Raw genomic sequence first — 24706 nt, 5'->3', positions numbered from 1 at the left:
TTGGTGGCAGAACAGGCATTGAATAACCTGTACAGGAAATTAATTAAGACACTACTACTGTGTGAAACTTTCCTAAACCTTGCTGCTGATTCAACCGATAAAGCATTTTTTTCCATAATTGAAAAGTGTGAGAAAAGATTAACCAACAAAGTCACAGGAAATGGTTGCAGAAGACAAAATTGTCAAGATTGTACTGAGGCTGTTTTCGTGCTGACTACAGAGCCACCAGAGCTGAGTGGCCAACCATGCCTTTCTTGTATTATGTGGTTTATTATTTGGGAGGAGTGGTAAATAAAGAAATAAGTTTGTGGGGTAGTAGGTTTTTGGCGGGATGGTTCTGTTCTGCATTGGCCTAAGAAATTATACATGGCCGAGCTACATAACAAATAGGTCCAAGTGTGACCCCCTGCTCATTCTTGAATGAGCTGGTCTAGCTTATAACAGTGGTGGTCGCATCAGAGTTTACCTGTGATCCTCAGCCAGGGAGAGGGGGCAGTGGCCAAAGGTTTTACAAAGATGTAATTAAAGCAAAATACTGCAGATGCTGGAAATCTGAAATAAAAACAAAATGCTGGAAAAACTGAGTGATCTGGCAGCATCTGTGAAGAGAGCAACAGAGCTAATGTTTCGAGCCCAATATGACTTCTTCAGGACCAAAGGAGGTGGCATGTTGGCTTTGTTTTTTGTGCCAAGTCCTGGAGTGAGACTTGCACCCAGAGACTCTGAGACAAGAGTGCTACCAGCTGAGCCACAGCACACGTAATATCAGACCGAGATGAGAAATTTCTTCACTCACAGGGTTGGGAGCCTTTAGGGTTGTCGATGCTCTGTCATTGACAACATTGAGATTGATGGATTTTTTTTGGACTCAAGGGAACCAAAGGATATGGAGATCGGGTGGAAAAGTGATGCTGAGGTCGAGGATTAGCCATGATCTTATTGAAAAGCGGAGAAGGCTGAAGGGACAGTATAGCCTTTTCTTGCCCCTATTTCTTATGTTATAAATGCAGCTGTTGAAACCTTAATATTTTACTACCAGTAAATTAACCTTATAAGCTGGTATTTCTTTCCCCTTCTGTTTAAAGGATTTTAATGTCGGTTTTGATATATACTACTTTTATTACCTACAATTTCCTACCTTGTATGCTTAGATGCTTAAATGCAACTAACTGCCTAGGGTCATACTGCATTGACTGTGCTATTTTATATTTATAAACCCAGTGTCACTAGCTAATGTACCCTGTATACTTGATGCATGGTAATGTCTGCATTAAAAAAACTACCAATTCTAATAGAGTATTGTTATTGAGCATTAATCCATTGTCAACTGCTGTGGCAATGACTGTTTATATCCTATAATGGGGATATGTTGATGCAGCAGCAATCTCTCCTAGAAATATTCAATTCTCGAACATCCAGTCTGCTTAATTGTCATGTGAACTCCAAAATGAGATATCTGTCTGCAAATCGTTGCCTTCTTCCCATTGCTGTTTGTAAGATATGGTGCAGTGGATCGGAGCTGTTTAGCTTTCATTCCTTTTTTGTTTGCATTCGGCAGCCCATGTCTGCCATCTCATGCAGTTGGTGCGTAATGAAAAACTCGTTGAAGGATTAACTATTGTGCAATGATGAGTATCTGACATGTATTGTCTGTGTAATCCGAACACAGAGAACCTCAATAGAGATTAATCTTTTGTTGTGTTATCACAAGGTGACCTTGGACGGTTTCATCATCCCTCCTCCTCCCGGTCCTGGTGTTAAATGGTATAATGGCCAATGTTATTTCAGCCAGCATGCCAATAGGTGCGCTGCAATGAGTCTCTGTACCCTTGGTCTCGTGAGGAGGGACATTGGCCAGGGCTTGCAATCCTAATCAGCATCTAGTAACGTCGCGGAAAGATTGTCAAGTGGGGATGAGGTCAAACTTGGCATCCTGCTCTCTGCTTCTCATTCTCTCTTTCTCCCACCCACCTTGAGTCCAGTAGGATGCCAGCGCTCTGCAAAGATGTGATGAATGGACATCAGAGGGCAGCTGACCCCATAGGGTATGCATCCTAATGTGAATCAGTATGTGCGGAAGAGGAAGGAAGGAGGATAGAGAGATACTAAAAGATATACTTTTGAAGCATTATTTCTCCTGTAATAGAAACATGACAGCTAATTTGCACACAGCAAGCTGCCACAAACAGCCATGTAACCATTACCAGGTGACCTGTTTTAGTGATTGTTGGTTGTGGGATAAATATTGGCCAAGGTATCAGAGTGATCCCTTGCTCTTTTTCAGGATTGGGGTGTGGGTTTTTTTTTCCACCCTCCTGAGGACAGATGGGGCCTCTGTTTAACGTCACATTCAAAAGTCAGTACAGTGTTCCCTGGCATTAGAGTATCGGCCAAGATTATGGGTTCCATGTCTGGAGTGGGGCTCGAACCCAGAAGCAAGAGTACTATCCATTTCCAGCTATGGCTACTATCATAATTCCTGCTGGAATATCATTGCACAAGCACCTCACTAGAGTGGCAAATCTTTATCCCTTCATATTCCCACCGCAAGCCCTTCCCAGCAAGAGTCACCAGACAGCAGTTATTATCCGTGAAGTGAATTTTCTTTTAAACCACGGGGTGAGATAACCAAATTCAGCAGATTGGACATTGAACCTGGGTCCACTGATCTGTGTGAATTGGTGCTAAACCAAGCTGTACATTTAATCAAATGATTCCACACACCAATGCCACCAACCTACAAGATCTTAATTACTTTGTCGACCTTATCGAAGACATTGGAAGTTAATGAATGTTAAGTTTGAGAAAGTCTATAATTGAATGTTAGAGTCTTTCGCTATAATTGGTCAACAAAGCACTGCACTGTGGTTGCATTTGTATTCAGTATAGTTATGTTTACCTTTTTAAACTTGCCCCTTAACTCTCAGACAAATGTGGTGCCAGTCATTTCGTGCCTGAAGTGAACTCTTGCTCCATTGTCTCCAGTGACTTGATTACTCCCACAGTGCAGAGAAGATGGAGTGCCTAGATAACCAGCATCAAGAGACGCAGCTGTCTGGAGCTGTGCCAATGAGAGACTGTCGCTTTTTCGTACTGTTTATACACCCTTATCAAATAGCTGTCCAAGTGTCAGCAACAGTACAACCACCTCCTACACATGTAGTGTGCACTTGGAGTGTTGGAGATTATTTTTAACATTTAATAGTCAAACAAAAAATTTGAAGAGGAAGTAACTGTCCTGTGAGCGTTACAAAAGACTGTTATGGATCACAGAAGCTGCAGATAATTTTGGTCTTACACAGTAAGAGTTTGTTAACCTGCTAGCTATAGAACTGAAAGGCTGGATTTCAGTAGCAGAATGGAAAATGGGAGTCCTTTTGCATGCAGGACCTGTGTTAGGATCTAGTCCAGCCTGATAAGTTGTGACTCCTGGCTGATGGGTCGCAAGGTAATTGAATTTGGATAGCATAACCAGATGGATGCAATCCATGGGGTGGAACTTTTGAAAATGTAGGACGGGAAAAGATCAGCTCGCCCATCCAAGCTGCCTTCAACTGACCACCATGGCTAAATGCTTCTCCCTCACCGCCCCCACCCTCGACCTCAGCCTCAGACATCCACCGCACACCCACCCCCATCGTAGTAATCTCCTGGGAGGCAAAAACGAACAGGATTAGTAAAGGGAAAAAATATTCTAAAATTTGTCTCAGGTGATCAAAACCAGTCCAGGAGATCACATGGGTACGGTGTTAATCTATAAAGACACTTGCCTTCTCTGTGGTGAAATCTCTCTCCCTGTCGAGAACTGGTCTAGCTCCATCTTGAATACATTCAGAGAGTCAGCACCCGACACACCAACTGGTAATTTATTCGAGAGAGATTGCAGTTCATTCCCATAGCACTATTCAGTGTCACTCTACTTCAGCTTTTGTGTTGAAATCCTGACACAAGATCAGCCAGTTGCTGTTTTAGATGGGCCAAAAGTAAATTCCTGGGAGTAAGCTGTAGAGCTACCCCTAGGCTTGGAGTGGGTGCTTCTTTCCGGAATTATCTTGCTGTTTTTCCCCACTAAAAGCTAATTGATTCTAAACTTTTGACTTGGAATGTGATGGTTGGGGTGATAGATGGGTGACAAGTTTATTTTTGTTTAAAATCCCCTTCCCTTGCTCAGAAAATAACTGCACAATAAAATTAACATATATTTTGTTGTTAACCCACCATGCACCACCCCCCCCCCCCCCACTCCACCATGACACCCCCAAGTAGGGAATCTCCACCCCGTGATGCTGCTTCAGTGTTGTCATGTACGGTGCGAGCATACCTGTGTATCTGAGAGCACTTTGTAATAAACAGTGGGAGATGACACAGCTTCAACCCAGTCTGCGTAGGTGGTGCAACTTCAGAGTAGCCATCTCGACTTGTGGGATTGTTTTTAGGTGTCACGCGGCTCTCTGGCCTGTTTGAAGCTCAATCCGACACAGTTTTTGACGGAAGCAGGAGGCTATTCGGCCCGTCGCGGCCTGTGTCGGACCTTTGAAAGATCTAGCTAATTATTCCCACTCTCACCCTCCCCTGCTCTTTCCCCGTAGCCTTGCAATTTTTAAGAATGTACTCTTTCATAGGATGTGGGCGCCGCTGGCAAGGCCGGCATTTGTTGCCCGTTCCGAATTGCCCTTGAACTGAGTGGCTCGCTAGGCCATTTCAGAGGGCAGTTAAGAGTCAAGCGCGTTGCTGTGGCCAGACTAGGTAAGGACAGCAGATTCCCTTCCCTAAAGGATAATAGTGAACCAGGTTACTGAGACTGGCTTTTAATTTCAGATTTTATTAATTGAATTCAACTTCCATCAACTGCCGCGGTGGGATTTGAACCCATGTCCCAGAGCATTAGCCCAGGCCTGTGGATTACTGGTCCAGTGACATTACCACTATCTCCCCCAATTCATTCCTTTTCAAATATTGATCCAATTCCCTTTTAGAAGTGCAGTCTGTTTCCACCACAGGCAGTGAATTCCAGATCACAGCAACTCGCACCGTAAAAACGCTCACATCTGCAGCCCCTCCCCAGTTATTTTGCGACTTAACTTTGGTGCATTATCACTGGTGCATTTGTGATGATGCACCTTGAGGTACCCTGTTCAGAAATGATGGCTCATGGGTACGGTGTTAATCAATGTTCTTGTTATTTTCTCTGGTAGTTCTGTTGAAATTCCGAGCTGCTAAGGCCCGAGATCCGATGCCCGAGAACTACGAGGAAGATTCAGAATTGCTGCTGCAGCTGAGGAACGACGTGTTGGATTCTTTGGGGGTGAAGAGTGACCTACTTACAGATGAGTTTGTCAGGTTGGTTGCCTCTTTGTGCCAGCGAGGTAAATACACGAATATTTCACTGGCCTCTGACCCTCATCCAGAATAAAAGCTAGCGTTCCATTCATACCTGTTCCTTATGGCTTCCCTTTTACTTCTGAAGGCACTAATTCTGGCCATAGGACAGTTCTAAATGCCAGCTGCTGTCTGGTACCCTATGGGATCATTTCTAAGGGCCATGGGGCTCTCTTGCCTGTGGAAGTTAAGTCCATCACAATTTGTGGTGGAAGCAGGAGTCCATTCAGCCCATCGCCCCTGTGCCAGCTCTATGAAGAATTAGCAAATCAATCCCCCTTACCCCACTCTTTCCCCATAACCTTGCAGATACTTCCTCTTCAAATATTTATCCAATTCCCTTTCTGAAATTTAATCTGCTTCCCCCACCCTCTCCACATGCAGACCCAGGCAACAATGTCCAGACTATGTAACCATGAGGGATGCAGAGATTGGCCCTGATCTTGTGCTTGCATGAGGACTATCCAGTGTGAGAAATGCTGGGTGGGTGAGAAAGAGCATGGCCTACCTCTCCCCCTCTTCCCTACACCCCCACCCCTCCCGCCAAGGTCTCCAAAAAAAAAGTCGGAACGGCACCATTAACAATCAGCTTTCCCTGCTGGGGGACGAGAGATTAACAGAAAGATTACTTGGTGTGTCTGAGGGTTTTGACAGATGGTAAGATGAAACCAAGGAGGAAACCATTTATACCATGAAGGGCAGGTGTCTTTTAATATTGCTGGTGGTTAAAGGTGTCCACTTCCCCTAACTTAATGAACGATCCAAATTCATTGTGCAAAACATTCAAATTGTACCAGATTTTCAATCTCTTGACCATACTGCAGATTCAATTTCTTAACTTTTTTCTACTCTTAAAATTGGGAATGGGATTTTTTTTTTGCATCGAATTTTCATCTTGAAAATCCCCCAAGGTCAGGCTCAATTCTGTGCCCAGGACTGAGGGGGAAGAGCATTTGCAATACCACCCCTCTGCTATACCATGGCCTCCGGATAAAGGACATCCAGGGTCAGCTGTGTATTCATCCCACTTCATACCCTCCCCTCCGTAGGGAGCAGCCGGTCAACACTGTGTCCAGGCCCACCTGTGAATAACGATTATTAGTTGAGCCCTTGAGAGGGCAAAGAAAGTGGGTGAGGAAAAAAAATGATTAAATGAGCTCATTTAAAGGTTACCAAAAAAAAAAAGCAGTTGTGATTTCCATATAATGAAACTTATTTATTCTTTCATGAGATACGGGCTTCGCTGGCAAGGCCAGCATTTGTTGCCCGTTCCTAATCGCCCTTGAACTGAGCAACTTGCAAGGCCATTACAGAGGGCAGTTTAGAATCAACCACATTGCTGTCAATCTGGAGTCACATGTAGGACAGCCCAAGTAAAGATGGCAGATTTCCTTCCCTAAAGGGCATAGGTGAACCAGTTGGGTTTTTACAAAAAAAAAGGTAGTTTCACAGTCACCATTACCGAGGTGCTTTCAGTTCCAGATGTTAATTGAGTTTAAATTCCACCATCTGCAGTGATGGGATTTGAACCTGTGTCTCCAGCGGACTAGCCTGGGCCTCTAGATTACTAGCCCAGTGACATTACCACTATCCCACATCTCCCCTAGATTATAAGCAATGTCTTTTCCTTCCCTTAGCTCCTGTTTCTCAGAGCTAGCACCAGTGTGCGCTGTTGTGGGCGGAGTGCTCAGCCAAGAAATCGTCAAGGTAAGACTGTTTGTAAGCTACTCGTCAGTTTTGTCAGCATGCCATCAGAACATGTCTTTCTATTGTTGCCAAATTTATTTCATGGAATCTTAGAATAGTACAGTGCTGTAGGGAGGCCCATTCAGCACATTTGAGTCTGTGCTGGCTCTTTTGAAAAGCCGTCCAGTTAGTCCACTCCCCCTCTCCTTTTCCCAATCCGTGAAAATTTTTCTCCTTCAAGTATTTATCCAATTCCTTTTCGAAGGCCACGATTGAATCTGTATCCTCCTATCAGGCAGCGTGTTCCAAATCCTTGATGCATGAAAATATTTCTCCTCATGTTGCCTCTGTTCTTTTGAGAGTCATCTTAAATCTGTGTCCTCTGGTTATCGAAACTTTGACCATTGGAAAAAAACTTTGCTTTATTTAATTTATCCAAATGCTTCATGGCCTCTAGGCCTTCTCTGCTGTAAAGAGAACAACTCCAGCTTCTCCAGTCTGTCTATTTCTGTAATCCTCATCCCTGGAGCCATTCCATTAAATTTCTTCAGTGTTCTCCACAAAGCCTCCATGTCCTTCGTAAAGTGTGGTGGCCAGAATTGGACACCGTAATCCAGCTGGTGTTTTATATATAAGACCATAAGACATAGGAGCAGAAACTAGGCCATTCGGCCCATCGAGTCTGCCCCGCCATTCAATCATGGCTGGTAAGTTTCTCAACCCCATTCTCCCACCTTCTCCCCGTAACCTTTGATCCCCTTACCAATCAAGAACCTATCTATCTCGGTCTTAAATACACTCAATGACCTGGCCTCCACAGCCTTCTGTGGCAATGAATTCCATAGATTCACCACTCTCTGGCTAAAGAAGTTTCTCCTCATCTCTGTTCTAAAAGGTCTTCCCTTTACTCTGAGGCTGTGCCCTCGGGTCCTAGTCTCTCCTACTAATGGAAACATCTTCCCCACGTCCACTATACAGTCAATGTATGCTGCAATTGACCTCACTATCCTGGAAAGGGGGAGGTAAAAATCAGAAAGAGCTTCAGAACATGCAAACACAGGAACTAGGAGCTGGAGTAGGCCATTTGGCCCTTCGAGCTTGCTGCACCATTCGATAAGATCATGGCTGGGTGATTATATGGTGAGCCAGCTTGATAAGTGTAACAGGTTTGACTGTGAAACTCTCCACAGTCAAATAGACTGACACCACTCACTATCTAACCTTAAATGTGAAGAGTGGATGTATAGGTGAGGTAACGGAGAGCATCTGTGGACTATAGCAAGAATTAGCAGTTTTTGAAGAGGCTGTCGGCAGAAAGTGTAGGGCCAAGCTGTTGCTGTCTGTGGCAATTTTATAAATAACTTTCAGAATAGACTGGCTGAAGCTTGTATTTGTGAGGAATGACTTTCCGACTGTGCGTTCTTCACAGGCCTTGTCTCAACGAGACCTCCCACACAACAACTTTTTCTTCTTTGATGGGTTGAAAAGTAACGGGATTGTTGACTGCATTGGACACAAATGAAGATCTGCGGAAATTTGAAAATGGCTTTCGAGTATTGAACACACATCTACCTAACAATCTCCACAACTTCAGACAGAAAGATCACCATTGAGTATCAAAACTTAAAATGAGTCCGAACAATGTTACCAAGCTAATACAAAATTATTTTGTAAGAAACTGGAGGAATTGGAATTGACAACATAAATGGACAGCGATGAAGGAATCACTGTCTGAAATTTCTACATTGCAAATAAATGCAGTTAAAGCCACTTGCACGCCAATACTTAAAGTTTCAGCTTATCAGTAATGCTGATGTTATCTCTTGCAGATCTGGTTATTAGCATTTTATCCTGCCCTGTTATTTGCGGCTGGATTGACTATATATTTCAGTGCTTGGCACTGTTGTTTTTATCAACGGATGTGTATTCTCCTGCTCCACACGTTTATGCATGTACATATACACCCACTTGCATCACTGAGGTTTTTATAGGCAATTCAAATTTGATAACAATCTTAATCATTCAGTCCACCCAGCATAACCCAAACATTCCAGAGCAGCAATGTTACTATAATAGTAACTCTGAAAACCAATTAATAGCCTTGAACACCTTCTTGGCGTGCGTTCCTCTTTCCTTAATTCCCCCTCTCTCTACATTCTTCAGTGAACACCATTCTCTCTGGCTTCTGACTCTCTGGTGTTTTGTTGAAAACTAGCTCTAAAGGTTAGCATCGTCTCATTTGAAATACTCAAAATGTGAATCATCATCACGTTTCACACATCAACATCACACACCATCACATAGATCAGCATCAATGCACAGTAAGCGTATTCACTCCGTTGCGTAAAGATCCATAAACGTTAGGAAGGGTCAAATGGAGAAACTTGCCTGTTGTTCCTGGAACACTGAGGTACCCCGTGAGCGAACTGACCTATGCTGCTGAATATCAAATCTGTTGAAGACTCTTTGGCCCCTTTGACTTTGCCATTCTAGATTACCAAGCCCTGTCTTCCTTTAAAAACTGCCTGAACAGACAGTGCCCTATCCAAAGGACAGTACCTGTTAGCAGTGCAGCATTCTTATTGTAATGCACTGGGCTTGTTAATGGATTATTAACCTTGGCATGACTTTGAGGTTTTAAATCAAGAATTAGAGGCTTGGAAGTCTTTCTTTCTTAGCACACCAGAAGTAAATACCTATTGACAACAGCTCATACATATAACTCTGTTTTAATAAATCTATATAATTGTTCATAGCCTTGAGGACCCTCAACTAGCTGGGACAGTTTAACTTCCCACCCCCATGTTGCATTGCACTAATTCATTCATACTAAAAGGTTCCATTTGATATAATTGTAGCAACAGGACATGAGGACCAAGTGGTCATTACTGGTGTTTATGCTCCAGATAGAAACATCATTTGTGTCTACCCTATTAAACCCTTTCATAATTTTGAAGTCCTCTGTTTTCTTGGAGAAAAAAAAGAATCTGAGCTTGTCCAGCCTTCCCTTCCTCTCAATTCTGGGATCATCCTCGTAAACATTTTGCACCTTTGCCGGTTCTAGCTTCAGCCGCTTGTTCAGTGGGGAGCTACGATTGACCCAATCATCCCTGTACCATGGCTCAGTCCTGTTCCTGATTATTGGTGTCCAGTGATTTTTACCGCCACCCCCCCACCCCCTCCCCTGGTAGGTTATATGTATATGATGCTCTGGGAAAGTCAGGATTTGACCAGAATGGCCACTGTTCAGCAACAAAAACTCGCATTTGTATAGTACCTTTAACATAGCACCATATCCCAGGGTGCTTCACAGGAACATTATCAAATCAAATTTTGATACCAAGCCAAATAATGAGGTATTAGGACAGGTGATCAAAATCTTTGTTTTTAATTCGTTTATGGGTGTCACTGATGAGGCCAGCATTTATTGTTCACCCCTGATTGCCCTGGTGAAGGTGGGCAAAGTTCAAGCCACCACCTTGAACTGCTGCAGAACATGTGGAGTAGGTACACCCACAGCGCTGTTAGAGGGAGTTTCAGCATTTTGACTCAGCAACAGTGAAAGAATGGCAATATAGTTCCAAGTCATGATTTAAGGAGATCCTTGAAGGAGGATTGGTAGAAGGGCAGTGAAGTTTAGAGAGAGAATTGTAGAAGTTAGAGCCCAGGCAGCTGAAGGCACGGCTGCCAATGGTTGGAATGATTAAAATCAGGGATGTGCAAGAAGCAAAATTTAAGGAGTTCTGAGATCTTGTAGGGCTGGAGGAGATCCTTGAGATATAGAGGGACAAGGCCATGGTGGGATTTAAACACAAGAGGGGGGAGAATTTCTGATTGAGTAACCTGCAGAAACTTGCTGGTTAAACTCTTGACTTAATGAGTTACTGAAACATGGCTGACGTCCTTGGGAATGTATTCCTATTAGAGCAACCGCCTTTGACAGAGAGAAACTTATCTCTGCTGTTGCAATACACTATCCATTGCCCTTTTAATGTTAATGGAATTTCTTGAGAGCCCAGACCTGTTGGATCACTCAACTGAAGCAGGAGATTGGTCGTACAGACATTAACTTCCCACATCTAGAGATGCACAAGGCAGACAAAGCACACACTTGTTTTCTGTAGCAGGCCACTAGCCTGAAGCTATAACTTGTGGGGTGCCACTCTGCATCAAGCTTGGCTTGGCTAACCAGGGGTGTCTCCTCTTACTGCCTGCCATAGGCATGTTAGAATGATTGGCAGGTTGAAAATCAACTTGTTTGGCCACATTATGAACTAGTCTTCCATGGCCATCAAGTCCTGGAGTGGGACTTGAACCCAGAGCTTCTGGGCTAGAGGCAGGGTGCTACCCACTCTGCCACAAGACCTCCCCTGGATATAAGAATGGCTTTCATATAAATAATAGGGCTACTGCACTGAATTTTCCGGAAACTGTTAGTTAATTTGGGAAGCTAGATACTTAAAGCTGCACCAGCAATCAAGCGAGTTAACCTTGGAAAAGCCTACTGGGGATAGAGACCAACAGCGACTGATCGAAAAAAAACAGCAATAATTGTTTACTGTTAAATAATTTGAAGTTCTGTGGGAAGCTAAAGAAGAAATCTGTGCCACTTCACTCATTAACCCTGTAATAGCAGGGGGTGAGAGTATTAGTGTATCCAAAGTTGGTTGAATGTTTTTCTGTCCAAATAGTTCTGCATCCAGTACTTCACAACTGTGTAATGATTTTGTATTTTTTATTTAAACACAAAAGGACCTGGAAGTAACTGTCCAGGGTGTTAGTGTGAAAACATTTCACGCTGTCTTTGCTATTTTAATAGAATTGTTAACCGTTTAAGTCTACCTAGGTTAATGCCCTCTGCTGATACAGCACAGTGGGGCTTTGATAAGTTGATACTTGCTCAGTAATGTAATTCTGTGACATTTTTCAGGCATGTATTCCTTTTGCTTGATGTGGTTGGTTTTAGGCTAAATGTGTTCTTTAGTTTTGCCTCAGCGAGCTATTAAAATTCATAGTGTACTTTCTAATTATACACACATCGAAACCGAGGCAATGTTACATTACCGTGCCTAATTTACACAGTGTCAGGGATCAATTTGAGAAGTGACCTTTAATTCCTAACCACCACAATTCACTTCGTGGACAAGTTGTTCCTTCAGTTGAGTTTGACTTCAGCTATAGTTTTGTGAAAACCTCTTAATATCTTACTTAGTTTCTTTAAACATTTTGTAATCTTGCAGGGCAATGTTTATGCCTCTGTGAATAGAGTTGGCCTTTTTATTAAACACACACCTTTTACTTACCTCAAGCAATATTTATTTGAATGTAATTGAAGAAGTTGAGCTGCGTGGGGATGAATCACCCTGTTCTGTGATAACATCCATTTCTACTTCCCTTTGAGCACCTTTTAGAGATTCCAGGAAGCCGTGCGTGCAAGTCCTGCACCAGAGAACCAAGCACAAGTTTTGCTGACATTCCGAGTGCAAGTACTAAGGGATTGCTGCAATGTCAGAAGTACCGTCTTTCAGATGAGACGTTAAACCGAGGCCCTGTCTGCCCTCCTGGGTGGGTGTAAAATACCCTGTAACGCTATTCAAAGAACAGCAGGAGAGTTCTCCCTTTGTCAGCGGGTATCGTGCATAGTGATGTCACTATATGCAGCCAATATTCATCCCTAAAGCAGCATCAGTAAAGCAGATTATCTAATCATATTTCACTACTGTTTGTGGGAGCTTGCTGTGCACAAATTGGTGTGTTTTCCAACATGATAGCAGTGACTACATTGACTGGCTGTAAAGCGTGCTGGATTGTCCTGTGATTATGAAAGACGCTGTTTCCGTACAAATCCTTCATACTTTCACAGGATTCTGTTGTCTCACCATGGTGCTGTGTCCATGTAGGAGCAAATTTTGTTTTTTTATTTTCACTATCCACTGAACTTCCTCGTGAGAATTTTTTTTTTTTTAAAACTGGCTTTGTTTTTGCTGATGGTTTCTCTCCTCCTCCTCCTCTTCCCCCCCCCCCACCAAGCTACACACACACACACACACACACAGCCTGTTTTGTGTCTCCAAAACCTCATGTCATAGCTATTGGCGTGAGACTGCCCCAGCACTAATGGCAGTGTGCCATATCAGCTCATCGGGAGGTATGTGGCCCATCTGCAGCATAAACAATTTTCAGAAATTAAGAAATGATAAAATGGTACCTTCCCTGAAAGCTGACTTGCGTCAGTCTGTTTACTGAGTATTGGTAGGGTTTTTTGTGTTCATAGCAGCCAGTCATCAGTAGGTTAACCCTTTCCTGTCACAATGGGGCTGCAGCAGTCACAAATCATTTGAATTACCTATACCTCACTTAGAATTTACATCACAGGAACAAGTCTTCAGAAGTATCTGTGTGGTTTTATCACCTTTTTTATTCCATGCCCCTCCAAATAAAGCTAAAGCTCACCTTTGACCTTGTGTCACTTTCTACCTGCAGCCCTGCTTTAAGAGATGGTAGGCTTTAGTCTCAAAAATGGCTCCTGTATTATTTGCAAAAACAAAATATTGCAGGTGCTGAAAGTCTGGAGTGAAAACAGAAAATGCTGGAAATACTCAGCAGGTTAGGCAGCATCTGTGGAGAAAGAGGCAGTAAACAATTCAGGTCAATGACCTTTCATCAGAACTAGTCATTAACACATTGCTGTTTGTGGGAGTTTGCTGTGTGTAATTTGGCTGTCACCTTTCTTATGTTACAACAGTGACTACACGTCAAAAAGTACTTTATGGGCTGTAAGGTGCTTTGGCATGTGTAGCAGCCAATTTGCACACAGCAATCTCACGAAGACCAGATCATATGTTTTAGTGATGTCAGTTAAGGGATCAATATTGGCCAGGACATTGGGGAGAACTCCCCTGCTCTTCCTCAGCATAGTGCCATGGGAAATTTTGCATCCACCTTTAGAGGTAGGACCTTGGTTTAATGTCTCATCTGAAAAATGGCACCTCCGACAGTGTGGCACTCCCTCAGGACTGCACTGGAAGTGTCAGCCTTGAATTTTGTCCTCAAGTCCTGCAGTTGGACTTGAACCTACAACCTTCTGACTCGATGAATGCTACTCACTGAACCGTGGCTGACACATGGCTAAAATTCAACCTACTGCTCAATGGACAGACAAGAAGCAGAATCCTAGACTTCTGTGATACAGAAGGAGGAAGACATTCCTATCATGAGCATTTTCTAACCTCACCCTTCATTCTTTTGGTTGAAACTCTTCAATATTATTGTGTACAATACTGGTCTCCTTATTTAAAGAAAGATGTAAATGTGTTAGAAGCAGTTCAGAGAAGGTTTGCTAGACTAATACCAGGAATGGGCGGGTTGTTTTATGAGGAAAGGCTGGAAAGATTAGGCTTATATCCACTGGAGTTTAGAAGAGTAAACGGCAACTTAATTGAAACCTTTATGATCCTGAGGGGTCTTGACAGGGTGGATGTGAAGATGATGTTTCCTATTGTGGGAGAATCTAGAACCAGGGGTCACTGTTTGAAAATAAGGGGTCACTCATTTATGACAGAGATGAGAATTTTTTTCTCTGAGGGTTGTGAGTCTTTGGAACTCTCTTCCTGAAAAGGCAGTGGAAGCAGAGTCTTTGAATATTTTTAAGGCAGAGCTGGATAGATTCTTGATTAACAAAGGGGTGAAAGGTTATCGGGGTTAGGCAGGAATGTGGGGTTGAGGTTACATTCAGATCAGCCATGATCTTATTGAATGGTGGAGCAGGCTCGAGGGGCCAAGTGGCCTCCTCCTGCTCCTAATTCGAATGTATGTTCATGTATGTTCCTTAGCTAAGAAGGAAATTATGAACTTGATATCTTTTATCTTTCGCAAACTCAGGACCCCAAAAGTACCTCCTAACCAAGGAAGTACTTTTGAAATGCATTTTTCTGTTGTGTGGACAAAATGCAGTAGCTATTTTTAGAAGAGCAATGCCCTACAGACAGTAAATCAAATAAATGACCCGATCCTCCGTTTTAGTGAAGAACAGATATTGACCAGAACAGTTGGAGCACTCTACTTCAAATGTTTCCATGGGTCCTTTTACATCCACTCTACTGGCAGATTGGGCCTTGTTAATGTGTCACCTGACAGTGCAGCACTCCATCAGTGCTGCACTGAAGAAGGATCTGCATGGGTTATGTGCTCAACTCCATATTGGGGTCAGAGAAGGCTAAAGGAAGAAAGGTATTCAAAATTATGTGGGCTCTTGATAGAGTAGAAAGGTTGAAACTGTTTTCACTGGCACAACGGTCAGGCGCTGTTTATATACAAGTCCTTTATACTTTCATAGGATTCTGTTCTCACTAGGGTGAGACGACAATAATAATTGGCGAAAGATAATTGGGCGAGACAGTAGCATAGTGGTAATGTCATTGAACTAGTAATACTGAAGCCAAGGCTAATGCTCTGGGGACATGGCAGCTGGTGGAATTTAAATTCACTTAATAAAAAATTGAAAGCTAGTCTTAATAATGTGACCATGAACCTATCTTTGATTTTTCTAAAGGCCCATTTGGTTCACTCATGTCCTTTAGGGAAGGAAATCAGTTGGCCTTACCTGGTCTGGCCAACATGTGACTCCAGATCCCCGGAAATGTGGTTAGCTCTGAACTGGCCTAGCAAGACGCTCAGTTTGAGGGCAATTAGGGGTGAGCAATAAATGCTGGCCTTGCCTGTGACATCTACACCCTATGATAGAATTTAAAAAAAGAACCAGGAGAGATGAGGTTTTTTTTTATAAACGATGAGTTGGTGTAATCTGAAATGTGATGCCTGAAAAGGCAGTGCAGGTTTTATACTCACTTTTAGAAAGGAATTGGATAAATACTTAAAAAGAAAAGATCCACGGGGCTACGGAGAAAGAGCCGGGTGGAGTGTGACTAATTGGACAGCTCTTACAAAGAGCTGGCACAGGCACAATGGGCCGAACGTCCTCATTCTGTGCTGTAAGATTCTAGGTCTGCTGTACCCTGACAAGGGACAGTGGTCTCAGGAGATGAGGAGAGGGAGGTCAATGTAAGGCAGGTTAAACTTATAGGAACCATTTTTGGAATCTGACTTAATCCCCTTAAATCAATCACAATAAAATGTCAGGCAGGAGAATATTACAAAAGGTTCTCTATACGAAACCTTTAGAAATCCTGATTCAGTCATGAGACTTTTTGGCAAGCGTTTTTGTTGTCATGCTCAGGTTTTGGTTTTCAGCCGTGTTGAATAGATTTTTTGGCACTGATTTAATACCAAATAAGTAGTTATGACTGCAAGATTAAATAGACTAAATAATGGAATCATTCCCGCCCAGTACTACTTCCTACCTGTGCTTTTGGACTAAAGCGCCCTCTCTCACATATACACGCACTAGCTTTGACAGCAGGACACGGCAGAAATTCTTTTTACCGTTGCTGTTCCCACATAAAAATATACAACCCCCACCCCAAAAGCCCCAGGTCCTGCCCCAGCTTACTGTTAAAATATGTGGTTTCCAGTTGGAGAAAAAGACTTGTGTTTTATAGAACCTTTTGCAATCTGAGGACATCTCAAATGTCTTTACTGCCAATGAAGTACTTTTTGAAGTCACTGTTATAGGAAGCAAGGCAGGTAATTTGTGCGCGGCAAGCTCCTCCCACAAACAATTTAAATAAATAACCAATTTTTTAGGGGTAGGCATTAGCCAAGACATCTGGAGAAACTCCCCTGTTCATCTTTGAATAATGCCATGGGACCTTTTACATTCACCTGAGAGGGCGAATGATGCCTTCTTTCATCCAAATAACCGCACATTCCTCAGTACTCAGCCTGGATTATGAGGCTCAGGTCTCTGGAGTGGGATGTTCATTGATAAATAGAGTTGAGATGGAGATCAGCACAATCTAATTGATTGGTGGAACAGGTGCAATCGCCTGATTGGCCAACTCCTGTTCCTTGGTTCCTATTCCTCTGGAAAAGATGAGTGGGGTTTGATAGTTCTACTTTTAGCACTGACACAGACACGATGGGCCAAATGGTCTTCAGTGCTGTAATTTCCCCCTGAAAGAGCAAACCGTTTCCCCCAAAGTTCCCGTTTTTCTTCAAGTTAACACATTCTTCATCTTTGTAATTGAGTAAATTGAAGAACTGGTTTGGATAGGTTCAGAAAACTTGCCAGTCCACATCGGATGATTAATCCTCATGCCCTTACCAATGTTTAATGAATGATTCATTTTCTACCACATTGAGAAATATAATCTCTGTTTCTTTCGTAACAGCGGATCCACGCCTCTTTTTGAACCTTTTCGAAGCTCATCCGTTTTTTTGTGTATTTTTTTCCACTTTGTCTCTTGAGCTAATTGACTCTAGGTTGGGCACAGTTCCATGGACTCCAGATGCCCTGTGGTACTTTACTGAGGTGGCCATTAGTCATACGTGAACCTTCACTGTGACCGCTAGCATTCCCATGGTTTTGGAAGGGATTTTGTCTCACGTGTCACTGTCCCAGTTAGTCCTTTGTGTTCCTGTGCTGTCTAATAATTTGTCTGAGGATGTTGTTGGCCGTCTCATTCCAAAAGTCTTGAACGGGTGATAGTTTCTTGAAATAAGGGCACCCTACACCTCAAGCACTCCACAACCCTTGACCCAAAAGTTCTCTTCCAACTCTTCATTTAATTTATCTTTTGTTCCTTATAGTCTTCACTTTGCTGATACCTGCATGGCTTGCTGACTGACTTGATTCTTTTTTATTCATTCATAGACTATGGATGGTACTGGCAAAGCATTTATTGTCCACCCCTAATTGCTCTTGAGAAGGTGGTGGTGAGCCACCACCTGTGGTAAAGCTTTTCCCACAGCGCTGTTAGGTAGGGAGTACCAGAATTTTAACCCAACAATGATGAAGGAACGGTGAGATATGTCCCAAGTCAGGATGGCGTGTGACCTGGAGGGGAACTTGTAGGTGATGGTGTTCCCATGCAACTGCTGCCCTTGATGTAGGTGGTCGAGGTCATGAGTTTAGAACAAAGTCCCAGTGACTTTGGGCCTGTATTTTCAAATTTGAAAGCAACACTGACAAAGTGAATCTGTTGAATTCTGAAACAGGGCCCACACCTGAAATATTAGCACTCTGTTCTCTCAACAGTTGCTAAATGACTTATTGAGTGTTTCCAGCATTTTCTGTTTTGAGCTCAGTGACCAACATCGGCTCCCAGTCTGGCAGCACCTACATTTGAAAATTCTCATTCCCATGTTTAAATCCCTTCATGGCCTTGTCCCTCCCTATCTTTGTAACAGGCTCCAGCCTCTCACCCTTCTGAGATCTCTGCGCTCCTCCAATTCTGGCCTCTTGTGCATCCCTGAGTTTTATCTCTCCCTCCAGTGGCTGTACCTTCAGCTTCCAGGGCACTAAGCTACAGAATTCCCACCCTAAACAACTTCTGCCTGTCTCCCTCTCTCTCCTTAAAGCTTACCTCTTTGACGAAGCTTGTGGACACCTTATGTGGCTCGCTGTCAAGTTTCATCCGCTAATGCTTTTTTTAAAACTTCTGCTCTTTCACAGGATGTGGGCATCGCTGGCAAGGCCACCATTTTGTTGCCCATCTCTCATTGCCCTTGAATTGAGTGTCTTGCTAGTTCATTTCAGAGGGGCAGTTAAGAGCCAAGCACATTGCTGTGGGTCTGGAGTCACATGTAGGCCAGACCAGGTAAGGATGGCAGATTTCCTTCCCTAAAGGACATTAGTGAACCAGATGGGTTTTGTGCAACAATCAATGATTGTTTCATGGTCACTATTACCAAGACTAGCTTTATACTCCAGATTTATTAATTGAATTTAAATTCTACCAGCTGCTGTGGTGGGATTTGAAACTGTCCCCTGAACATTAGCCTGGCCTTTAGATTACTTGTCCAATGATATTGCCAGTGCGCCACCTTATCTATACTAATTTATACTGATACAAACGCAAGTAGTTGTTGTTGTTGTTGTTGAATGTGCTTGATGTGTGAGATACTGAAGTGAATCTGTCTGTTGCGTGTGAGTTGAACTGTTGTGTGTTGTAATAGGGGACAGAGATCTGAGCAGATTAAAGAAATCAACTGCCAACTCGTATTTTGATGAGCTAGATGTCCCCCTATTGCAGCAGATTCAGTCACGCTAACTATTAGTAGGTCGCTTTTTGCTGTATATGTTTTTTACCATCCGATATGCTTTTGATAGCACATGACGCGGTTAGATCTGGGCTGGCACGTCAACAAGGGCAGGACAACTCTTGGCCAGGCAGGGTGCAATGAAGTCAGTCTTCTCATGCTCATTGTCTTTGACCCCTGCTAGAAGTGATGCTGCATATTATTCAAGGATAAAATGATGAAGACTTGCATTTACACAACACCTCTCACAACCTCAGGATGCCCTTTATAACCAATGGAATACTGTTGTGATGTAGGAAGCAAAACAGCCAATTTACGCATAGCAAGCTCCCACAATTATCAATGTGGTAAAGACCAGATCTTCTGCTTTTTTCATGATGTTGATGAGGATTTGTAATAGTGCCAAGGAATTTTTTATACCTTCCTGCAAGGGCTTTACATTAACTTTTCATCCTAAAGATTGCACATCTCTCAGTACTGCACTGGAGTGTCAGCCTTGATTATGCACTTGAGTCTCTGGAGTGGGGATTGAACCCACAACCTTCTGATTCAGGGATAAAGGAATTACCAACTGAATCGCAGTTGATCCCACAACACATACGCATACAGACACTCATTCACATTGAACCAGTTGGATAAGGGTTCCTGTTTGGCTCGACATTGAACAGTGTCCCCAAAAAAGGGGCAAAGACCTCAGGAGAGGAGGAGCAACCAAAATTATTTTTGCACGAGATCTTTCCATATAGCACATTAATTGAGCTGAAATTGACTCTATTATCTGGTTAATGATGTGACATCTGGTAACATTAAACCACAGCACCTTGATGACACTGGATGTCTGGCGCCTATTGCCAATTTCAAGGTATTTAAACAGAGATACTTTTCCAGATGACAGCATTTGATAAGAATTGGCTGCACCTCTCAGGGTTGAGTGAATATGTAATCTCGTTTATATGTCAATAAATGAGGTCTTGACCGTTGCTGTTGCTAGGAGGCTCCAATCTATATCTCCAATAAACACATTTAACAGTAAACACGTGGTTTAAAAGTGCAAAGTGCATGTATGTGCAAAGCAAGACTTTTAATTGTAAAGTACAGCTCACCCTTGGTGAGTGAATAGGATCCTAAATGAATGGAAACTGAAATGCAACAGCTATGGGGCTCAGAGCTGCAGCCGGCACTGCACCAGGACAGGAGTGTTACAGGTGACATTGAGTATAAAGGTTTCCTCACAGGCCAGAATCTGCCAGGAATCTTCCAATAATTAAACAGCTTTCTGTGCTTAGCATGAAGTTTGTCATAAAATGGAATTTCTCGGAAGCCCTTGGTCTGCCCCAAGGCAGGTGTCCGAGCTGTTTGTCTTCCTGTGTTTGTGGGTAGATGGCAGCCACAGGCAGTTTAAATCCAGGTCCCATTAACACTGAAGACAGCTCACAACAATACACCTGAAAACAGTACGTTTGTACATGCTTTCTCTCTATGTCCCTTCCTCTGTCACCGCTTTCCCCATTCTTCTCCCGCCAACCCCACTTCCTGCTCTCTCTCTCCAATCCTTCCCTCCCTGCACACTTTCTCTCTCTTTCTGTTTCCCTTTTTTCACCTTTCTCACCCAACGCTCTTCTTGCCTCAACCCCTCTCCTCCCTCACCCCTCTCTCCTTCCTCCCTCACTCACTCTCCAACCCCCTTCTCCCCTGACATAGTGGTTACCTCTCTGCCTGAAAGGATTGACTGGCTGCTGAACAAGGTTCCAATTCCTGACACTATCTTCCTAATGGGTGTTCTATTACGGTGGGGTGGCAGGGAGAGATCCAGATCCCAAGCACACACGCAGTTTCCGGTGGGATTGGGAACATCAACTGAGTTTTCCTTCCCCTCACTCAGTGGTACTGAGGCCAACAATAGCCCCCCCCAGCAGCCTCCAGGCAGAGACGGGCTAACCTGGAAGAGATCGACTCACACTTTCCCGTCTAGGTGGATCCCAGATAGAACCCCTGAGGAAAGCCACAAGCTGCACTTTTTAACTAATATTTCATCAGCAAGTTCCTGTTTTTGCCCAGATTACAGTGTGTAACTTGTTTACCAGCCTGTATTACCCACGCTCGGTGCTGTTCTGAGCATTATGTGGTTAGTGTGGTTTATTGGACTTTGAATAGAACAGGGAACTGTGATGCTGCTAATTATCACAGGCTGAATTCTACCTTTTTCCTTTTCCAATAACATAAAATATTTTTCCTTGTTCTCATGACCCCTTCTAGAATATTCCTGCACAGAAACAGGCCATTCATCCCAACTGGCCAATGCTGGTGTTTATGCTCCACCCGAACCTCTCCCACCCTACTTCATCTCACTCTATCAGCATATCCCCAAAGCCTGTCCACCATCTGCAAGGCACAAGTCAGGAGTGTAATGGAATACTCTCCACTTGCCTGGATGAGTGCAGCTCCCACAACGCTCAAGAAGCTTGACACTGTCCAGGACAAAGCAGCCCACTTGATTGGCACCCCATCCACCACCTTCAACATCCATCCCTTCCACCACCGACGCACAGTAGCAGCAGTGTGTGTACCATCTACAAGATGCACTGTAGCAACTCACCAAGGTTCCTTCGACAGGACCTTCCAAACCCGCGACCTCTACCATCTAGAAGGACAAGGACAGCAGATACATGGGAACACCACCACCTGCAAGTTCCCCTCCAACCCACTCACCATCCTGACTTGGAACTATATCGCCATTCCTTCACTGTCGCTGGGTCAAAATCCTGGAACTCCCTAACAGCACTGTGGGTGTACCTACACCACATAGACTGCAGCGGTTTGAGAAGGCAGCTCACCACCACCTTCTCAAGGGTCATTAGGGATGGGCAATGAATGTTGGCCTAGCCAGCGACACCCACATCCTGTGAAAGAATAAAATAAACCCTTCTACTCCTTTCTCCCTTGTGTGTTTCCCCAACTTCCCATTAACTATTCCCTGTGGTAGTCAGTTTCATATTCTCTGGGCAGAGAAGTTTATTGTGAATTCCCTATCGGATGCATTAGTGACTGTCTTATGTTTATGACTCCTAGTTCCAGACACTCGGCACAAGTGGAAACACCTTCTCTACACTGACCCTATCAAACCCCATTATCATTTTAATGACTTCTATCGGGACACTGCTCACCTTCTCAGGACCGCAGCCTGTACAGCCTTCCCTGATGGATCTAAAGCTCTTAGTTCTGGCATCATTAACATATCCACATGCTGAGATCATTGGAGATGATCATACTACGTGTATCTCTCCTCTCTGTAACACAGTCTCACTGAGGCTGCTCCCCTGGCTGAAACCACCTCACTCAGCGATTAAAGCTGGGACAAGCTGACCCATCTAACTCTTTACCACACCAAATGATAAAGAAAATGCTGGAAATGCTCAGGAGGTCAGGCAGCATCTGTGGGGAGATAATGGGCCTGATTTTAACTCCGTGTAAGTGGGTACGTTCTGAGTGAGTTAAAATCTTGCCCAGTGTTTCAGGTCGTAGCCCCTGTCCTCCATCTAACTACCTCTACCCCTGGTCTCCCTTAAGTTTTCCCCCTCCCCTTCTCCCTAAACCCCTGCCCAGCTCCCATTCTCTTCTCCCCTCCCTTTCCCCCTCCCCTTCCCCTACACCACTTCCACTTACCACTGTTCCCCTCTGCTCCCTCTTTGCTCTCCTGCCCCCTTCTCCCTCTCCACCCCCCTCTCCCCATTACCCTTCCCCACTCACCCTCCCTCTCCCCGCACCACCAGATCCACACAGTCTCCTGGAAGAGGCAGATTGGGATCTTTTAGCCAGTGCAACTATTCAAATAAGCCAGCTCCGAAAAAGGTGACTAATTCTTTAAATTACTGAGCCTTCCCTATTTAAAGGTCCTGGTAATTGAACTGAATGGATCATGCGCATCAAAAGAATTAAAAGGTACTTGCTTCCAAACCCGTTTAATTCAACTCGCACAAAAAAACCCGGCTACGAAATTTTGTGACCTCTCCAAGACCAGTGACTTCACCCATGAATGTAAAAGACAATATGGCATTGTTTACAGGACGGTTCCTAAGGAAGGTCTAATCCCAGCCAGATTCTTCACACTAATCACTGTTATGTGTCTCCATGAGCCAGGTCAAGGTTGTTTAGAGAAGGACAGCACACTGACTGGTGACATCAACACAATTTGGAAAGTCTGTCTGCAGGTCACGCCTGCCTTGCGCATGAGGTCACTGTCATTACGCCTGCCTAATGGGTTATATCGGATTGGGAGGAGGCTTTTAATCTTGATGTTCTTTCTGCTTGACTGTGTTTCAACCCTTTCCAACCCTGAAGTTTTCTTCAGAAAGAAACTCCTGTTATGACAGCAGTGTAGAGATGGTTACATTTTGCCATGGAGCACTGGGCCGTGGGTCCATCCTGTTGTGGCTCAGGTGACGGGCTCAAGACCCACTCCAGGGCTTGAGCACAAAAAACAAGGCTGACGCTCCAGTGCAGTACTGAGGGAGTGCTGCACTGTCAGAGGTGGCATCTTTCAGATGAGACATTAAACTGAGGCCCCATCTGCTCTTTCAGGTGGCTGTAAAAGATCCCATGACATTATTTCAAAGAAGGGAAACAGGGGAGTTCTCCCTGGTATTCAGGCCAATATTTATCCCTCAACATCACTGAAACAGATTAACTACTCATTTTTTAAATTCATTCATGGGGTGTGGGTGTCGCTAGCTAGGCCAGCATTTATTGCCCATCCCTAATTGCCCTTGAGAAGGTGGTGGTGAACCATCTTCTTGAGCTGCTGCAGTCCCTGTGCTGCAGGTACACCCACATTGATGTTAGGGAGGGAGTTCCAACTGCACTGCACTGTAATTATCACATTGCTGTTTGTGGGATCTTGCTGTGCACAAATTGGCTGCGACATTTTGTACATTACAACAGTGACTACACTTCAAAAGTATTTCACTGGCTGGAAAGCACTTTGAGACATCCTGTGGTCACGAAAGACGCGATAGAAATGTAAGTTGCTTTTACTTAAGTGGTCTCCTATTTGAAGAATAGAGGAGCTGAACATTATTTAAATGGAGAAAGGCTGCAGAAAGCTGCAGCACAGAGGGATTTGGGGATCCACGTGCATGAATCCCAAAGAGCTAGCGTACAAGTTCAGCAGGTAATAGGGAAGGCAATTGGAATGTTGACCTTTATTTCAAAAGGAACGGAGTATAAAAATAGGGAAGTCTTGCTAAAACTATACAAGGCACTAGTTAGACCACACCTAGAACACTGTGAACAGTTTTGGTCCCCCTATCTAAGGAAAGATATACTGCCATTGGAGGCAGTCCAAAGAAGGTTCACTAGGTTGATTGCGGAGATGGAGGGATTTTCTTATGAAGAGAGATTGAGTAGGTTGGGCCTGTACTCATTGGAGTTTAGAAGAATGAGAGGCAACCTTATTGAAACATATAAGATTCTTGGGGGGCTTGAC

General features: G+C 43.8%; 1 protein-coding gene across 1 annotated transcript in view; it reads left to right on the top strand.

Moving 5' to 3' along the window:
• The window catches only part of sae1 (SUMO1 activating enzyme subunit 1), a 100644-nt gene extending 88277 nt beyond the window's left edge, over positions 1-12367 (top strand). The window contains exons 7-9 of the mRNA XM_078533463.1: positions 5196-5340; positions 7017-7086; positions 8495-12367. Coding sequence (XP_078389589.1) covers positions 5196-5340; positions 7017-7086; positions 8495-8587 — 308 coding nt within the window. The 3' untranslated portion in view covers positions 8588-12367. The remainder of the gene's footprint in view (positions 1-5195; positions 5341-7016; positions 7087-8494) is intronic.
• Positions 12368-24706: the final 12339 nt, after the last annotated feature.

The sequence above is a fragment of the Cetorhinus maximus genome, chromosome 32 (assembly GCF_964194155.1).
Source record: "Cetorhinus maximus chromosome 32, sCetMax3.hap1.1, whole genome shotgun sequence".
NCBI lineage: Eukaryota > Metazoa > Chordata > Chondrichthyes > Lamniformes > Cetorhinidae > Cetorhinus > Cetorhinus maximus.
The sequence above is the reverse complement of the archived record's forward strand: the minus strand, read 5'-3'. Positions and strand labels throughout refer to the sequence as shown.